Source organism: Thalassophryne amazonica, chromosome 23 (assembly GCF_902500255.1).
Source record: "Thalassophryne amazonica chromosome 23, fThaAma1.1, whole genome shotgun sequence".
Taxonomy (NCBI): Eukaryota; Metazoa; Chordata; class Actinopteri; order Batrachoidiformes; family Batrachoididae; genus Thalassophryne; species Thalassophryne amazonica.
This window is the reverse complement of record NC_047125.1, coordinates 536,498-556,617: the sequence shown is the minus strand read 5'-3', so window position 1 is coordinate 556,617 and position 20,120 is coordinate 536,498. Positions and strand designations below refer to the sequence as shown.

Here is a 20,120-nt window from a genome sequence, read left to right as displayed (position 1 = left end):
GCCCACAGTCACAGTACATTTAAGTGATCGTATGATGAGAAAAGTAATAGATTACAAACAGGAGCGTGCAGACGTGAACCCCTGAAGGTGGCGCTATTCATTCCCTCAGTGCTTACCCAGAATGAGAATGGTGATTCCATTGAAGACGGCGCCGACATACGTAAACAGCCACAAGACCACAGCCAGCTGAGGAACAAAACCAGAGGTTCAGAGGAAAACACTAAACACTTCTCGCTCGTACGAGACAAACATAAAACAAGGAAGAAGAAAAAAAATATTAAAACAATTTAATGTTTGTTGAAAAAACACCAGACTAACTGAATACCCGTCCTGCAAGTTTTTCAGGTAGTGCACCAACATGTTGCACGACCAGAGAGAAGCCACCAAGGCTCCCTGAAGTGAAGCAACAAGAAGATGTTTTGCATTTTTCCTCGAGTTTACTTTTATTTTGTTTGATGGTCGTTTTTGAATCTGGTTCATAATGTGTAGAAGCCTTTTAATCTGATTCTCCACGATCACTTCCAACTACAACCGGTCCACAGAATGCTGGCTTAAACAAGAGCAGTGCTAAACATGGCACACACCCCCCACTTGAATGCTAAGTTGGTGTGTGGTTTTATAGTCCGTGACAATGATGACTGGAAATTTCAAACTGGTATGTGGGCTATTGACCCCATTTCCAAAGGAAACCTTCCTCTAGCTTCCCCCAGTTCGAGAAACGGTTTCAATCAGACGGGGCGTTCTTCAGTTATTCCATGGGAACGAAAATGTCACAGGAGGACACCTGGGTGGATGCAGTTCTTGAGACCTCTGCACATACTAAGAATGTCCCTGTGCATCAGCAGTGAAACGCTGTCACTCAGCTGCAACATGGCATCACACACACATATGAGGGAGGGGCCACAGCATAGTCAAAAGCAGACAGGATTAATCCTGCTCGGCTGGACGGCAGCTCGACAGAGGCCTTTCTTCTCCGTCTGCCAGCAGAAACTAAGCTCTCCCACACACTTCATATTGGCTCCTGATCCCACCCGAGCAGGGAATCAGAGGGATTTTATGCTCATTATAGGACTAAAGTTCAGGCCACAATCCAGCCCCGACGCTCACGTCATTCGTTTAAGAACATCACAAGATGATGCAGACGAAGCGACAGCTTGCTTTTGTGAATGAGGATTTTCCCTTCAGGAATGCACCCGCGGCCTCCCTCCTGGAGCGGCGGGAACTGCCACAACATGCAGTCACTGCAGGGTTTTCAGCCAATGCACTTTTTGGCCCTCTTGCCCATGAGACTAGAATGACAACCTTTTAAATTATCCTTTGGAAACACGCACCAAGTCACGGTGCCCTGGACAAATGCTGACGAGCTTAATGCCAACAAGTTGTGCTTTTCTGCAGGTTTCACAAAGTAGAGGGCAGTGATGTTGACCTTTCAAACCCAAACTTTACAGGCTTCTTAGGGTCACCATGTGACACACACACACATACCACATATGTGGTGACAATCGGCCAGTCAGGAAATAAGCCATTATGCTCAAGATTTCATTTATTTATTGTTTGTTTTATACAAATTATGCACCACTGACCTTGACATCTTGACCCACAAATCAATAGGCTTCCTGGGGCCACCGTGACTAACACGCATACTACATTCGTTAAAACCTGGCAGTTGAGAAGTAGCTGCACAGAAGATTTGGCACAAGGCATGCACCAGTGACCTCTGACCTTTTGACCTCAAAATGAATAGGCTTCTGGGGTCATGATGCATGCTGCATATGCAGTTTGGTGACAATAAGGCAAGTTGGAAATAAGTTATTCTGCTCATGATCTTTAAAAAAAAAAAAAAATCCAAATTTTCTCAAACCAATTCATTTCTTACTAAGTGATTCTCTACATGACAAACAGAGCTGGTGATTCATTTTAAATCTGTAATATTTTGATGCGTCCGATGTCCCCCTCGGTATAATAAAAGGCCGCACTCGTGGGATGTGACTGGAGCAGCTCACCTTCAGGGAGTCCACAAGGTCCTCGACCAGGAAGAGGCGGCTCAGATGCTTCAGGGCTCGGTTGATGTGGGTCAGACTGGCGTCCACGTGCTTGTGGAAGGTCTCCGGGGCAACGCTGACATCCTTATCTATGAGCGCCCTGCACGGAGAGAGAGGGGGGCGGTTACAAAATGAGGCTAAGTGCGCACGCATGATCTGCTCCAGGATCCATTAATAACCGCACTCTGCTGGGCTTGTGTTGAAACCACGTCATTATTTAGCACTCTTCGGCTGAACAGGAAGACAGCACACCGGCAGGAAGTCGTTATCATGGGTAATTACCTGCAGCAGGAAGTCAATGCCTTTTCAGAGTTAAGACTAAGTGCTTCCTATCTCAGGCTAATATCGTAGCTAAAAAGGGACAAACACACACACACACACACACATATATATATATATATATATTTGTATTTTGCAAAATGTCAGATGACCGAAGAAGAAAAACAAAGTGGCGAAACCAGCGGTTGCTCCTCGATACTGGTTGCTAGTGCCGGCTAACCAGTTTTTTAATGCTTAAGAAAAGCAAAAGGACATGAATCCCCATCGGAATAGAAGCATAAACGTGCAGGAAACCCGAATTATAATGAATGACGGAATAATAATGCAATCTGCAACCTCACCACTAGGTGATGCTAACGCCTACACACTCCCATCTTTCGTCTTTATCTCCTTATTTGGTCAGGAAAAATATGATGCCATTTTCCAGTTCAGATCTGTGTTTGGAGCTGATAGAAGGCAGAACAGGGACTGAGTCTGTTGAAGCTGGGTTGGATTCTCTCAGGCTAAACAACAAACTAAGTTAGCTGTGATAGCCACTATCTTTGATTAGCGGTGGCCCACGTTATGGGAGGGAACCTACCACTCATAGAGCCTGACTCTCACAAAAACTGAAGTGAGAAGCTGAAAGCTTTCTCAAGTTATTTGATGGAAATGAAATGTCAGCAGACATGACGACACTGATGCAGAGGTCTCGACGTAATGCCCCTGGACCTTGACAGCCTGAACATCTGCAGTCATTTCATAAGTGAACTCGTCCTTGTGGCTCGATTTTGTCAGCTTACCTGCAGAGAGGTGCCTTAAAACTGTGGGAAACATGTCAACCCTGGATATAACGTTACCCGACAGTAAGATCTCCTAGACCTGGTTTTACAAGGCAGTCTAGTCTTTTAGTCTATTAAACTTACTGAGTTGACTACAGTTAGTCACCCAACATTATCCATCTAATCACTGTTTCACACTGATGGCTAAATTTGTAGATTGGCCGTCTTACGTTAGTCAATGATTTTCACGGGCACAGCGGCCTCATGAGTGCCACTGCCAAGAAACGCCTCCAATGTGTGATGGTTTTCTTTACTTCTGGGTTGGTCGTTGTCATGAACTATCCAGCCTGTGTTTCATTAACTGGCTTTATTGACATTTATGGACACATACAAACTGCAGAATCACGTGCTAAGCTCTTAGCCTAGCAGTTCTTCTTCTCCTTTTGAAGGATTACGAGTGATGTAGGGGTACACTTGAGTGTTCCATCAAGAGGTGGTACACAATAGCTGTCTTTTTTTTATATTTATTTATTTATTTATTTTTTTTTAGGTAAGACACTTAAGTTTCGACTAAAATAAGATTCCTTTGTACCAGGCTAAAAACTGCAGTCGGGTAATGCAAAACCTGTGCTGAGTAATCGCTTTGTGCAATGAATAACATCAAAAAATTAGTCAACCAAATGAGTTTAGTTGACTAAACAACATTAGACTGCTTTATGAAACCAGGCCCTGGTCTCTATAAATTGAAAGCAGCACTGGCTCTTTCGGGTTCTGGTGCTTTTTGTATAGTTGTGAGACTTAGATGCCAACTAGTGATCAAATGGGACAACTGGATGTCTCTGGTACTCAGTCTCTCCAGAGCATCACTGGGTGTTGCTGGAATCCCATAAAATTAGCTATGACATTTTGTCCATGCGGCACGTTTTTCTTGGGTGCGAACTTGCAGGCAGGTGCCTCAGTGGTAGAAAAAGCCAAGGGGATGCCCCCATATCACCTTCCTGCCTACTTTCAGGAGGTGGGGCTGGACAGGTTGTATGCCTGGTTGCCAGAATTTTTAATGCATTATTTAGATCCACTTTTACTTGAAGGGATGCCCCTCATTGGACTTCTGCACAGCCTGGACCACGGACTTGTAGATGCGGAAGGTGATGGTGACGCAGAGCAGGGCCAGCAGCAGGTAGGAAACCACGCTGATGATGCTAAAGGCTGCCAGCGACAGCAGCATCAGCATGGACAGCCCAAACACCAAGCCCGACTTCTTGGGGTCCCGCCAGTGGATCAGATCCTTGACTGCACACAGACACAGAGGGAGGGGGAACAACAGACCAGGGGTGAGGACGTTAAGCAAAGGCACAGGTTTAGGATAGAGCTAAACCAATCGGATTTTGTTTCTAAACCTGTAAATCATAAATAATGCAGTTATAGGGAGTTACGGTCTTTAGTCCATAGGCCAAGCCAATTTTTTGGTACCACTGAAGGTGCCCAAACATCACTTACCATCCAGCCTGGGTATATGATGGCCTACACAAATGCATGGTGGCCATCCAAGAGTGGTAGCTGTGGTCAATGAAGTATTTCCTTTCATTTTTAAAAGTTGAGCCCTGTGTCGAACCCTGGGATGTCCACCATATAGGCCATTGTTACTACGGAGGCTCAAGTGTCATTTAGTCCCATAATGTGGTACTGATCAAGTCAAAATTGGCTTCAGGCTCATGGACTACTTGGGTCCCAATAGTAACAAGGAGCTTTCTGATTTAAAAATAAATAAAAATAAGGGCAATACATTTTCAGTCTTCTAACCAGACAAAGTTCACCACCGAGAAACCAGATTTGGTTCTGAGGCTGGGGTTTCCTACGATTCCTTACTCCCAACACAGGGCACAGTTGGACTACATTTGAATACAAATTAAGTCATTGTTCCAAAAAATGTTTTTAATAAAATGATTCCAATCACAACCAGCTTTGAATCAGGCTGCTCCAATAAAAGAAGAAGAAGACTGGTTACCATAAATCTAAGCTTTCACTTAAGAACATCTGAGAAAGGCATAGAGCAACCCAGTTGTTTTTTTCCTTTTTTGGTGTGTGCTGTGAGGCGCCGTGCACGCAGCAGTGATAACCTCTATACAGCGCATTATGTAACCCTGGAATGGGCCGTGCTGCTCCTTCCCTCTGCATGAGGAAGAAGCAGAAACATACAAAAAAGGGCTTGTGGAAGTGGTGGAGATGCCTCAGGAGGCTTCAGGCCTCCGCCACCTGAACAGAAACACACACGACGCACAGCCACTGTACACGCAAAACACCACAAGAAAAAATTAGAATGAGCAACAGAAAACCAGTTCACGGTGGTCAGTGAGCATCACTGCAGTCAGACGTCATCATTTTTAATTCCTCTACATGTTCCCGCTGGGAATCATGAGGTGGAACAGAAAAAAAAAAAGAAAAAAAGAGTGTGCAGAATAATAAACCACACGTCGACACATGTTATGGATTTTCTGTGTCTGGAAGTCAGAATTCTGCTTTGACACTGCAGCAGTGAGCGGGGTTTCCACACCCTACACTGCAGGGGTTTGCATTCTCCCACGATGCTTTGCAGCTGGTACCCATTGGGAGGCAGGCTGACCCCCCCTCCCCCCGTTCAGGTCCCAGTGGCTGCTGGGAAGCAGTGTCCTGGTTTCACAGAGCAGCTCTTATTAAAGCCACTGCTGATGTGGCCCCGCCCACTCCAAAAGCAGATCGCTCCGCTTTTGCCTGTCACACATCAAAGTGGGTGTGTCCTTTTACGGCCACGAACGATGACCTACATCGTCATACACAATGATTTCAGCACCTTCGTGAGCGCAGTTTTTTTTTTTGGTCTTCCTCCCCTCCTCACAGATCACAGAATTTCCCTCAAAGGGCTTGTTTTGGCAAAGGTCAAGGTCTTGGAGATCAAAGGTTAAAATTTGGAGTTTTCGCCATGACTGGCACCAAGCTTTGCACAAATATGTGGACGTCTTCCCAATTTACGAGGGCATGAAAAGATAGAACCATTTTTCTTCTTTTCCAAACAGTTCATCAAAAACTGGTGCTGCAATGCATCAAAATACAATGAAAACCAGTCACACCCAGTGAAACATGTCACGCTCGCCAAATGCACCGCGCCTAACACAGTAACCTACCGCGTAATACCGTGCACACACAGTACACTACACTGCTTTAAATACACAGCAACTCAGCAGTGTATCCAGTTAAGTATTCACAGTGCTTCACTTTTTTCACATTTCATTGTGTTACAGCCTTATTCTAAAATGGAGTAAATTCATTTTTCCCCTCAAAATTCTACTCACAGAACCCCATAATGACAACATGAATTTTTTTCTTTTAATTTTTGCAAGTTTATTAAAAATAAAAAACTAAGGAATCACATATAAATAAGTATTCAGAGCAGGTTTTCTGTACCACTTAAGAGGATGAAACGGCACTTAGAATCCAGCCTCAGTGTATCATGGCCTACACAAAAATGTATGATAACCATCCCAGGGTGGTAGCTGTAGCAAGGTAGGGGTCAATGAAGAATTACACAGAGGTCAAAATTTAAAAAACGCTCCAATCATACTGAAAAACTATACCGCATTATTTGTCTGCTCATAATGATTCCAAAAATGTATAGTTTGGACTAACTACGACTGAATGTTATGGAGTTATGGGGTAACAACAGCAAAAAATGGTGACAAAGGTCAGTTGCAGTTTGTACAGGGGTCAAAAATTAAAGTTGCTCCAAATTTTGGTAAAAAGTTATGCAAATTATTGGTTAATGCGGTTTTAAAAAGAAGAGTTTTTATCATTTGTCACTGCTTAGTTATCACATTACGGGGTAACACGTGTCACATGTCATAGTAGCCAATGGACGTCAACCTTAGTTGACTTTGGAGACCATTTAACAGTCAAAACTATTCCACTTATTAATCCTGTTATTTTAACCAATAATTTGCATAATTGTTTGCTGAAATTGGAGCAACTGACCCCTGTACAAACTGAAACTGTCCACTGTCATCAGTGGATTGCTGCAGAGATGGTTGTCTTCTGGAAGGTTGTTCTCTCTCCACTCTCCATGTTCGTCCTAATAAGCTGAGCTCCTCAAAAAATTTTGGGCACGCTGAGAATTTTCAACGCATGCCAGCATGTAACTCACACGTCCCGCACATGCTGGACATAAGTTGTAGGTTAGTTATGTGATTGCTGGCACACGTTTCTTGTAATTTACTCATACGTCTAAAGCTGTCCATTAATGCTGGTCACTGATTGGCTGAAATCTGCGTCCTCATGCAGATCGACTGTTTCATTCACACACTGTAAATCTGACCTGTTCATTTCAGTCCAATTCACCATCACAGATGGACATGAATCCACGTAAAGCTCACGATTTTTGAAAATGACGTTGAAAAATACTTTAATTCGTGGCTGGAAATGCAGTATATTAAAGCAAGTCCCTCTGTGGTTTTTCTGCTGCAGGTGCATTTCTCATGCCAGTTACACGCTTTGAACACACAGAAGCGCTGTGATGATTTAAATGTTTAAAGTGCCATCGCTGTCAGATGACCCGATCGATTCTCTGTGAATTTTCAGACCTTTTGTCTGACTTGTCTGACTGTTGACCATAAAATTTTATTACAGAGATTAGAGCATGCCATAGGTATTAAAGGCACTGCGCTGCGGTGGTTTGAATCATATTTGTCTAATAGATTAATTTGTCATGTAAATGGGGAATCTTCTTCACAGACTAAAGTTAATTATGGAGTTCCACAAGGTTCTGTGCTAGGACCAATTTTATTCACTTTATATATGCTTCCCTTAGGCAGTATTATTAGACGGTATTGCTTAAATTTTCATTGTTACGCAGATGATACCCAGTTTTATCTATCCATGAAGCCAGAGGACACACACCAATTAGCTAAACTGCAGGATTGTCTTACAGACATAAAGACATGGATGACCTCTAATTTCCTGCTTTTAAACTCAGATAAAACTGAAGTTATTGTACTTGGCCCCACAAATCTTAGAAACATGGTGTCTAACCAGATCCTTACTCTGGATGGCATTACCCTGACCTCTAGTAATACTGTGAGAAATCTTGGAGTCATTTTTGATCAGGATATGTCATTCAAAGCGCATATTAAACAAATATGTAGGACTGCTTTTTTGCATTTACGCAATATCTCTAAAATCAGAACGGTCTTGTCTCAGAGTGATGCTGAAAAACTAATTCATGCATTTATTTCCTCTAGGCTGGACTATTGTAATTCATTATTATCAGGTTGTCCTAAAAGTTCCCTAAAAAGCCTTCAGTTAATTCAAAATGCTGCAGCTAGAGTGCTGACGGGGACTAGAAGGAGAGAGCATATCTCACCCATATTGGCCTCTCTTCATTGGCTTCCTGTTAATTCTAGAATAGAATTTAAAATTCTTCTTCTTACTTATAAGGTTTTGAATAATCAGGTCCCATCTTATCTTAGGGACCTCGTAGTACCATATCACCCCAATAGAGCGCTTCGCTCTCAGACTGCAGGCTTACTTGTAGTTCCTAGGGTTTGTAAGAGTAGAATGGGAGGCAGAGCCTTCAGCTTTCAGGCTCCTCTCCTGTGGAACCAGCTCCCAATTCAGATCAGGGAGACAGACACCCTCTCTACTTTTAAGATTAGGCTTAAAACTTTCCTTTTTGCTAAAGCTTATAGTTAGGGCTGGATCAGGTGACCCTGAACCATCCCTTAGTTATGCTGCTATAGACGTAGACTGCTGGGGGGTTCCCATGATGCACTGTTTCTTTCTCTTTTTGCTCTGTATGCACCACTCTGCATTTAATCATTAGTGATCGATCTCTGCTCCCCTCCACAGCATATCTTTTTCCTGGTTCTCTCCCTCAGCCCCAACCAGTCCCAGCAGAAGACTGCCCCTCCCTGAGCCTGGTTCTGCTGGAGGTTTCTTCCTGTTAAAAGGGAGTTTTTCCTTCCCACTGTAGCCAAGTGCTTGCTCACAGGGGGTCGTTTTGACCGTTGGGGTTTTACATCATTATTGTATGGCCTTGCCTTACAATATAAAGCGCCTTGGGGCAACTGTTTGTTGTGATTTGGCGCTATATAAAAAAAAAATTGATTGATTGAATTGACTTAGTGCTTAGCTCAGATAAGATAATTATAGTGGGCAATTTTAACATCCACACAGATGCTGAGAATGACAGCCTCAACACTGCATTTAATCTATTATTAGACTCAATTGGCTTTGCTCAAAAAGTAAATGAGTCCACCCACCACTTTAATCATATCTTAGATCTTGTTCTGACTTATGGTATGGAAATTGAAGACTTAACAGTATTCCCTGAAAACTCCCTTCTGTCTGATCATTTCTTAATAACATTTACATTTACTCTGATGGACTACCCAGCAGTGGGGAATAAGTTTCATTACACTAGAAGTCTTTCAGAAAGCGCTGTAACTAGGTTTAAGGATATGATTCCCTCTTTATGTTCTCTAATGCCATATACCAACACAGTGCAGAGTAGCTACCTAAACTCTGTAAGTGAGAGAGTATCTCGTCAATAGTTTTACATCCTCATTGAAGACTACTTTGGATGCTGTAGCTCCTCTGAAAAAGAGCTTTAAATCAGAAGTGCCTGACTCCGTGGTATAACTCACAAACTCGTAGCTTAAAGCAGATAACCCGTAAGTTGGAGAGGAAATGGCGTCTCACTAATTTAGAAGATCTTCACTTAGCCTGGAAAAAGAGTCTGTTGCTCTATAAAAAAGCCCTCCGTAAAGCTAGGACATCTTTCTACTCATCACTAATTGAAGAAAATAAGAACAACCCCAGGTTTCTTTTCGGCACTGTAGCCAGGCTGACAAAGAGTCAGAGCTCTATTGAGCTGAGTATTCCATTAACTTTAACTAGTAATGACTTCATGACTTTCTTTGCTAACAAAATTTTAACTATTAGAGAAAAAATTACTCATAACCATCCCAAAGACGTATCGTTATCTTTGGCTGCTTTCAGTGATGCCGTTATTTGGTTAGACTCTTTCTCTCCGATTGTTCTGTCTGAGTTATTTTCATTAGTTACTTCATCCAAACCATCAACATGTTTATTAGACCCCATTCCTACCAGGCTGCTCAAGGAAGCCCTACCATTATTTAATGCTTCGATCTTAAATATGATCAATCTATCTTTGTTAGTTGGCTATGTACCACAGGCTTTTAAGGTGGCAGTAATTAAATCATTACTTAAAAAGCCATCACTTGACCCAGCTATCTTAGCTAATTATAGGCCAATCTCCAACCTTCCTTTTCTCTCAAAAATTCTTGAAAGGGTAGTTGTAAAACAGCTAACTGATCATCTGCAGAGGAATGGTCTATTTGAAGAGTTTCAGTCAGGTTTAGAATTCATCACAGTACAGAAACAGCATTAGTGAAGGTTACAAATTATCTTCTTATGGCCTCGGACAGTGGACTCATCTCTGTGCTTGTTCTGTTAGACCTCAGTGCTGCTTTTGATACTGTTGACCATAAAATTTTATTACAGAGATTAGAGCATGCCATAGGTATTAAAGGCACTGCGCTGCGGTGGTTTGAATCATATTTGTCTAATAGATTACAATTTGTTCATGTAAATGGGGAATCTTCTTCACAGACTAAAGTTAATTATGGAGTTCCACAAGGTTCTGTGCTAGAACCAATTTTATTCACTTTATACATGCTTCCCTTAGGTAGTATTATTAGACGGTATTGCTTAAATTTTCATTGTTACGCAGATGATACCCAGCTTTATCTATCCATGAAGCCAGAGGACACACACCAATTAGCTAAACTGCAGGATTGTCTTACAGACATAAAGACATGGATGACCTCTAATTTCCTGCTTTTAAACTCAGATAAAACTGAAGTTATTGTACTTGGCCCCACAAATCTTAGAAACATGGTGTCTAACCAGATCCTTACTCTGGATGGCATTACCCTGACCTCTAGTAATACTGTGAGAAATCTTGGAGTCATTTTTGATCAGGATATGTCATTCAAAGCGCATATTAAACAAATATGTAGGACTGCTTTTTTGCATTTACGCAATATCTCTAAAATCAGAAAGGTCTTGTCTCAGAGTGATGCTGAAAAAGTAATTCATGCATTTATTTCCTCTAGGCTGGACTATTGTAATTCATTATTATCAGGTTGTCCTAAAGGCTCCCTAAAAAGCCTTCAGTTAATTCAAAATGCTGCAGCTAGAGTACTGACGGGGACTAGAAGGAGAGAGCATATCTCACCCATATTGGCCTCTCTTCATTGGCTTCCTGTTAATTCTAGAATAGAATTTAAAATTTTTCTTCTTACTTATAAGGTTTTGAATAATCAGGTCCCATCTTATCTTAGGGACCTCGTAGTACCATATCACCCCAATAGAGCGCTTCGCTCTCAGACTGCAAGCTTACTTGTAGTTCCTAGGGTTTGTAAGAGTAGAATGGGAGGCAGAGCCTTCAGCTTTCAGGCTCCTCTCCTGTGGAACCAGCTCCCAATTCAGATCAGGGAGACAGACACCCTCTCTACTTTTAAGATTAGGCTTAAAACTTTCCTTTTTGCTAAAGCTTATAGTTAGGGCTGGATCAGGTGACCCTGAACCATCCCTTAGTTATGCTGCTATAGACTTAGACTGCTGGGGGGTTCCCATGATGCACTGTTTCTTTCTCTTTTTGCTCTGTATGCACCACTCTGCATTTAATCATTAGTGATCGATCTCTGCTCCCCTCCACAGCATGTCTTTTTCCTGGTTCTCTCCCTCAGCCCCAACCAGTCCCAGCAGAAGACTGCCCCTCCCTGAGCCTGGTTCTGCTGGAGGTTTCTTCCTGTTAAAAGGAAGTTTTTCCTTCCCACTGTAGCCAAGTGCTTGCTCACAGGGGGTCGTTTTGACCGTTGGGGTTTTACATAATTATTGTATGGCCTTGCCTTATAATATAAAGCACCTTGGGGCAACTGTTTGTTGTGATTTGGCGCTATATAAAAAAAATTGATTGACTGATTGATTGATCGATTGATCAGGGTGATCACGCCTGATTTATGCACTGTTTAAACATTTAAAGCACCGTGGCTGTCGGTGATCACCACATAGAGATCACACAGCACTTCATTCAGATCACGATCGACTAGCGCTTCAAAAGTTTAAATCATCACAGTGTTTCAGGACTGTGATGACCTGATCAGCGGATGATCAGACCTGGATGATAACCACTGGTTGGACTGTTGGCAGACGTTGGATAATCGTCAAGGTGTGACAGCTGCATTAGATGTATGACAACGTGTGCCAGAGTTTTTAATACGGTCAGCACACGCAGGCTAAATTGTCAAGGTGTGACACGGCCTTAAGGTCCTTCTCTCGCGATCACTCAGTTTAGATGGGGGGCCAGCTCTAGGAAGAGTCCTGGTGGATCTGAACTTCTTCCATTTACAGATGATGGAGGCCACTGTGCTCATTTGGGACCTTCAAAGCAGCAGAAATGTTCTGTCTCCTTCCCCAGATTTGTGTCTCCAGACAATCCTGTCTCAGAGGTCTACAGACAATTCCTTTGACTTCATGCTTGGTTTGTGCTCTGACTGTCGACTGTGGGACCTTATATGTAGACAGGTGTGTGTCTTTCCAAATCATGTCCAATCAACAGAATTGACCCCAGGTGGACTCCAATTAAGCTGTAGAAACATCTCAAGGATGATCAGTGTAAACAGGAGGCACCTGAGCTCAATGTTGAGCTTCATGGCAAAGGCTGTGAATACTTATGTACACGTGATTTCTTAGTTTTTTTTTTTTTTAATAAATATGCAGAAATCTAAAACAAAACAAATCACATCACCATTATGGGGTATTGTGTGTAGAATTTTGAGAAAAAAGATGAATTCATCCATTTTGGAATAAGGCTGTGATATAAAATGTGTAAAAAGTGGAGCGCTCTGAATACTTCCTGGATGTTCTGTAGGACAGCACTGCAGAGAAGCACCGAAATAGCACCAAGGCTCATTACCGGGGGGATTCAGTGACACAGAGCCCTCTTCCCCCAACACAACAGGAAATACTACGTTACTGTGCTTATTCTTTTATGACATCACAATTCAACAAACCAACATTTTTTTTTTTGTCCTTCAGCTGCTGCTGTTCTTACACATTCCAGGCTGCGGGCGCTTCCTACAGGGAGCCCAAGCTGCACGTGTGGAACAATAAAAACATGCAAAAGCCTGCAGGAGGCGAGTTCCACTCAGCAGTGCTGAGCGTGCACGAAGCCTCCACCTGTGTGCCAACTCTTATTTAAGGCGAGCAACACGTGCAGAAATACGAGCATGTGTCAGGATTACCGTCTGAATACCAGCCGGTGTGCACACGCGGAATAGTGAGGAGGAGGCTCACTGATGGGCGGGGCTAGCAGGAACACCAGAGAAAATATCTTGCAGTGTTTATTATCTAGTTATTAAGATAAAATATAAGATTATGAATCTGCAATCAGCAGAGTGTGACTATTTTATGACTACACAGCACACGCATTAAACAACTCACATTAAACCCATCAGGTGCACCACAGATAAACGGCATCGCCGCCATTCTCATATACAAATAAAGACTCACTGCCGTCCTTCATCTGTGCATTCTCAGGACATTTTCCTCATAGCCTGGAGAATGGAATTTGGGTGCATGGAGCGTGGCCTTTTTGTAAATATAAATACCAGAAACACTGCATGCTGCTGGCTTGCTGCCTACTACTGTTCCTCTCCTTCCTGCTACCCCCCCAAGTGAGGGATTCAGGGTTCTCACCAGGATTTCTTCACAGCATAGGGGGGAACTTAGCGGGGCATAGCCATGCAACTAGCACTGCAGGCGTGAGTATTGTAGAAGGGTCCAGGGCCATCCCCCGGAGAAAATTTAGAAAATTATCAACCTTTGAAACACTATTTCCTGCTAACTGGGACGTTAAAGAATGTACGACATGTCATTTAAAAAAAACCCCAGAAAAGCCCCTATGGTGGTTAAATCACAGCGTCAGGGCCCCATATGCTCAACTGCACTGGTGAGAACCCTGAGATTAATAAATTAGTTGCTTGATCATAAACTCAGCAAATTGTAAAATGTTTTGCATTTCCCAAAATCAATCCTCAACTTCCTCATTTTATCCACAACACAAAGATATTAAATTTACGGCTGGAGAGAAGGAAAGAAAGTGGAAAACATTCACACTTAAGGAGGTGAAATCTGAGGTTAAAACATTTTTTTAAAGGACTAAATGATTTGTTGATTATCAACACAGTTGGTGATTAATAACTGATAAATTGTTGCAACTCTCTGGCACACACACGGGCAATTCCTGCTCTACGGCACAGTGCAAAAAGAGTAAGACGGGAAAAATGAAGGCAGGAACACCAAACTGTAAACTCCTGAATGCAAGTGTTACCTGCATTATTTATTTATTTTATTATCACCATTCTGTGTTCTGAACTCTGCCAATACCGTCACTGTAGTCAGACTTAGGGAATAACCCTGTTGTGTCTGATGATTTGGTTTCGTCTCTCTCATTGTCGTCTAAATAAGGCTCAAAATGATGATGCTGAATTTCACACAGCTTCTTCAGAATCACCTTCAGACTGGACTTAAAAAATAAAAAACCTTACTTATTTTACAGAAAATACGGTAATTCAACAGAACTTTTTTCCCCTTTTTGAAACACAAAACCTTACGATGTTGACTTAACTATGTTAGCTAACCTACATCAGCGCACAGACTGAGCGGGTATGAGGTGCAGTGGAAAGCTGCACGGAGTCAGAATGGTGACACTTGGGGGATTGACTGTACTGTGTCACTTACAGGGTTCCTAAAAGTCAACACCGGGGTGCCATATTTAACCCTCTGCCCCGTTGGTTGGAGCGGACCACTGCTGAACGCCTAAAGGACAGAGATCAGGACAGGGTCATGCTGTCCAACCAGGCCAGGATCGTTTGACCACATGCAGACATGTTACGGTCTGTGGAACAACTGCAGTCTGCAGCTGTAAAGTCCAGAATCGGACTAAAACGCGTCACCAGGGACAGCTTTTTGCTTTTTTCTGGCGCTCCTTGCTGTGTCGAGCTGTTTGAAAAAGCTGGTATAACTTCTTAACTGCTATAGAGAAAGAGCAAAGGTGTTAGCACAGTGTCGGTGCGTACCAGAGTGTGAGGACATGGTCTCATGACTCAGAAAATCCAGAGCCTGTAATTCCCAAGACAGAGCTGAACCCTGTTCAGCTGCTTGTCCAGCATTAGGCACACAGTTATTAGTGCCGCCAAAGAAACCGGAGGAGGTTCTGTTTTCACCCGTTTGTTAGCCTGACTGTTAACAGCCCACAATTTTTCATATAACGCTATGAAATTTTACTGATGATTCATATCCTGATGGGCAAGAACTGATTCTATTTTCAAGGTCATGGGTCAAAAGTCAAAGTCAGGAGAAATCCCTATCTTTAACATTGAATGAATTTTCAAAAATTCATAACTGTCAAAAAAGATCAAAGGTCTTTCACATGGTATCCTTTATCGACTGACAAAGTTTGATCCGGATCTGATCCAGATTTTGTGGTTATTTCAATTTAACATAGAAAACCCCATTTAATGTATGTATGTTTTACATGATATCTTAATCAAACGTGCTCCAATCACTCTCATATTTGAAAGTGAGGAGCAGACTGACACTATCACCTGACAAAGTTTGATCCGGATTGTGGATTTTGTGGACATTTGAATTTTGAATATTGAAAAGCTTGGTGTACATTTTGCATTATATCTCAATCAAAAGCGCCTCAATCACACTCATTTTTCTGTTATGGATTTTACCTATGCCACCAAAATTGGATGTTAGTGCATCCCAGTCAGTGTGTGCAGACAATAACTCAAAAACAAAAAATGCTCATTTTGGAACTCCCCAAATAAATACAGCACCCAATGAGGATGAAGAGATGAGGCTGTGGTTTACTTTGATGCACCAAATCAACTGAAAAAACAACTCTGTTTTGTTGATGTAATATCCCATAGACATGTCTAGGATGCGACAAAAAACAATACTTTGGTACCAAGACGTTGATACCACAACTCTGACAAAACAACAACACCAGTTTTTAGGTGTGGGACGATCAAACCAAAGCTCGAGCAATTTAGCGACCTTGGCCATGTACGGATTACCTGGAGAGCAGAAATTCTGCTGCCCCTTTATTCATGTCGCTGCTCAGTTTTCAAAGACACAAACCGTCTGCACTGTATTTTAATTTAAGCTTAACATGTAGCTGGGACGTCATACCCGTGTTGCAGACCGAATGCCCCCCCCAAAAAAATCAGTCCCCTTTTACATACTGAGTGTCAGCAGCAATCAGATTATCGCCTCATTTCTGCTTAAAACTGACTTTAGAAAGATTTAAGAGCTTTTACTTTATCATCTGATGGTTAATAATCACATTAATCCCTTTGATCACTTCAGATGTCTGTCGCTGAGACAGATGATGACTGGAGGCAGTTTGAAGCAGAAATGAGGTGGTAATCGGTGATTTGCTGCCGACGCATGCACAGTATGCAAAAGGGGACCAATTTTTAAGGGGGACTGTTTGGTCTGCGACACCGGCAACAAAAAAATAACACCTTTACTGGACTTTCTACGAGTGGGAAAGAAGGAAAACATAAAAACAGTTTTAAAACATTTTTCATGACGCTGTCTGACTGCTTTCTGTGCCATAATTTTTACCAAGCACTTCTAATCCACAAAGCTCAGTGATCTGGATTATGCCAAAGGATCGTTTGATGGTAACATTCTTAAGTTTATAAAATGTTAAACGTCCCACAGGAGGTGCAGCCAACAGCTATGTCCTCTATAAAGCAAGTAAATTAGTAAAATACATAAAAAAAAAAAAAATCATCTAACTTACCATGACCAGTCCCCCAAGGATAGTCTGTACCAAATTTCAGAAAAAGGAATCCAACAGTTTTTCAGTTTTATCAGACGGTTCACTGTGCACACATCATGATGGCATTAGACCTATGGACTTTGGTCCAAATAATCCAATCATGCTAATTTTCTCTTTCCTCGCGATGAACAGTAACAGAACTTGCACACCGACAAAAATGAATGAGGATGTGACTAAAACACACCTTGTACCAACACTTGGCATTCACAATTGTAAATGTGGGTTCGCAATACTGTCCAACACACTGTAATCACGAGTTATGTGCGCATTTTATTTTTTGCAGCAATCACCGCTTCCACATGCAAGAACATTCCAAAAACAGGCAAACCTTTAAGAGCAGAAGGAAGGTACAAGGTCCAATGTTGAGGTGTTTGCATGAGGTTAGCGGGCCTACTGCCCAGAAGGAGGAGGCGTTACCTGATACGTGGGTTAGTACAGCCGTCAAGACATGCTCGGCAAGACGATACACTTCAGCCACCCAGTCATTGATTGCGTCAACTTCTTTGGAGCACATGCTGTCGAAAGCAAGACCGGTTTGGAGAGATGAAGGGTTAGGAACTGGAGCATGGGAGGAATGGTTTGCAGACGCAGTATCTGGCCCAAAGTCATCCTGGCCAGAAACCTCTGGGTGGAGAACCAAACCCTCATCCTCCTCCTCGCTGCTGCCCAGCTCTTTGAGAGCACTGATCGTAAGCTGTTCTTGCTCCAGATCCATCACGGTGGTGGGAGGGGACTGAGGGGGAGGCGATTCAGTTTTGAAAACTTCTTTGGAGGCAACATTATCAGGATCATCAACTAGTCTGGATTTCAGGCACTCCTGCATGAACTCCACAAAGCTGTCAATTGGCCTAGACTCGGAGACGTCAGGCTCGATGGTTTCTGGGTTGTCTGTTGCTTCAGGTACACTGTGACCTGTTTTGCCATCCTGCTCGATATCTGGGACGGCTTTCTGTTCTGTGGGAGGTTCGCTGTTCTCAGTGTCATTTCTTGTCTTACTGAGAATGGGCTCTTCAGTGCTGTTTAATAGCTCACCCTGGAATGAGGAATATGGGTCTTGTGGATATTCTCTTGAAGATAGCTCAAAGGTTTTCTCATCATCCAGATTTTGAGTTTCATCATGTGCAATGTTTTTGGAACTAAAACTGATCTGAGATGAATCAGGAAGAATCCCCTCCTGGGCCCCGCTTAGCTCTTTGCCTTCGTCACCATCCAAGTTAGGGGAAGTATCCTCATCATAATCGTAATCAAATGATTGTCTATCATATACATCATCTTGCAAGAAGGGGGATTTACAAAGAGAAACGGTCTCAAAATGAGCCTCTTTATCAGCCATGTAGAGGTTTTCATCCACGTTAGTTTGGGTGTCGGGGGCCGTATCCTTAGACCCAAGATCAGTCTTGCAAGGCAGACCTGTGATATCGCGGACTTCATCCGACCACTCATCACCGTTGTCTGGGAACAGCACATCTTCATTTGTGACAGTGAAAGGAGGGGATTCATCCCTCGATCGACTGGAAGTGACCTGTGTTTCCTTTGGCTGTTCTTGAGATAAATTAGCTCTTGAGTCATCTTCTGGTGCCCCGGTATTGGACAGGTCATCATTTTTCAACAAAACTTCTTCCTCTGCTTCAGGATCTGCTTTCGGTAGTTTGCGTTTGGGAGAATATTCAACATCTGAGCCCACGGGTGAGGATGGAGGAGAGTAGCCTTCCATGAACTCAGTTTCTAAGGGGTGGCTCTTTGGTGGCTGTGTTGTCATGTTGTCTGGCTCTGGTTGAGGTGTTTTCGAAGACTCTTTGTCCTGGTTGTTTACAACCTCATAATCATCATCTTCTGCCTGAAGCTCCATCTCATCATCACTGTAATTTGGTTCATCAGTTTCAATGACATTGATTGTTGGAACCTGCATTAACTTCCTCTCTGACTTTGCCGGTGGGGTTTTCTTCTCATCATTGGAGACACTGGGAGCATTGGTCATAGTGGCATAAATTGAATCTGTTGGGGCAAAAGCTGGAGGGTCAACAGAACTTGGAATACCATCTTCAATAACCGTATCATCTGAATCGCCCGAGCTGTCCACTTCAGTCACCTCTGGTGGCTCCAGGTCTTCAGGCCAAGTTGTCTCCTTCATGTCCAAATCACTTGGTTTTGCATTGGTATCAAATGGTGGTGGTGAGCATGGAGGTGATTCGGAACCCAATTCCACAGGAGGTGCCGGTGTAGCTGGTAATATAGACTCATGGACCGAAGCGGTCTTGGCACCTGTTTTTTCCTGATGATCCCACATATAGGCGGTTGGTAAGAACCTAAGGTCAAACTCAGACTCTTCATCTACACTTGGCTGCTGCAGTGGATTACTCAACTCTTTTACATTTGCAACTTCAACAGAATCCATGAAAGGATCAGGGATGCCAACAAAGCACACTGGCGCAGCAGGTACAACTATTTCAGCCTCCTTCACCTCCTTTGAAGAAACATCTTCAGAAGGTGGAACACCTTTACCTAAATCTGCCTTGAGGTTTGGCACTGGTGGTACATGAGCCTTCATCCACTCTTCTGTTTCTTCCATTTCATTCAGTTGTTTAAAATCTCCAAGTACTTCAAAGGGGGACTCTGGTGACTCTTGCTCAGCCGAAGCTCCTTTCTTTTGGAAGGTTTGGGGAACCTTTTCAGTGGGAGACTTTTCAGAACGACGGTCTCTGAAGTGGGAGAACCCTCCATCGCTTCTAAAATTGGTCACCTTCTCCTTAGCAGCAAGTGCTTCCAGAGCTTTTATCCGTTCAGATACTGGAGACATCTTAATCGGTGAATCTGGTTGTCCCTCTGGAAGCCCCGCTTCACTTCCATAACGACCAGGTGAGAAAGAGCCGGATTGAGAAGGAAAGCGTAGAGAAGTGGCAATACCTTCAGAGGGGTGGTCCAAGCCAAGGACCACCCTTTTGTCTGTATCAGCATGCAGGAAAAATGACAGCGAAGAGGAAAAAGGAAGGGAGAGCACATATATCACCAACACTCAACTCTCATGCACGACGTAAAGATTATCTAGAGAGGCCTTAATGCTGCAGC

At 43.0% G+C, this 20,120-nt stretch overlaps 1 protein-coding gene across 3 annotated transcripts in view; it reads right to left on the bottom strand.

Moving 5' to 3' along the window:
* rtn3 (reticulon 3) overlaps nucleotides 1–20,120 on the bottom strand; it is a 46,316-nt gene that overhangs the window by 4,122 nt on the left and 22,074 nt on the right. For 2 of the 3 annotated variants that reach the window (XM_034164362.1, XM_034164363.1), the window contains 3 exons: nucleotides 4,165–4,372; nucleotides 2,004–2,142; nucleotides 117–186 (listed from right to left, as the gene is read on the bottom strand). In XM_034164362.1, coding sequence (XP_034020253.1) covers nucleotides 117–186; nucleotides 2,004–2,142; nucleotides 4,165–4,372 — 417 coding nt within the window. Of the gene's footprint in view, nucleotides 1–116; nucleotides 187–2,003; nucleotides 2,143–4,164; nucleotides 4,373–17,471; nucleotides 19,998–20,120 lie in introns of all 3 variants that reach the window. The other variant, XM_034164361.1, reaches the window with a different exon arrangement.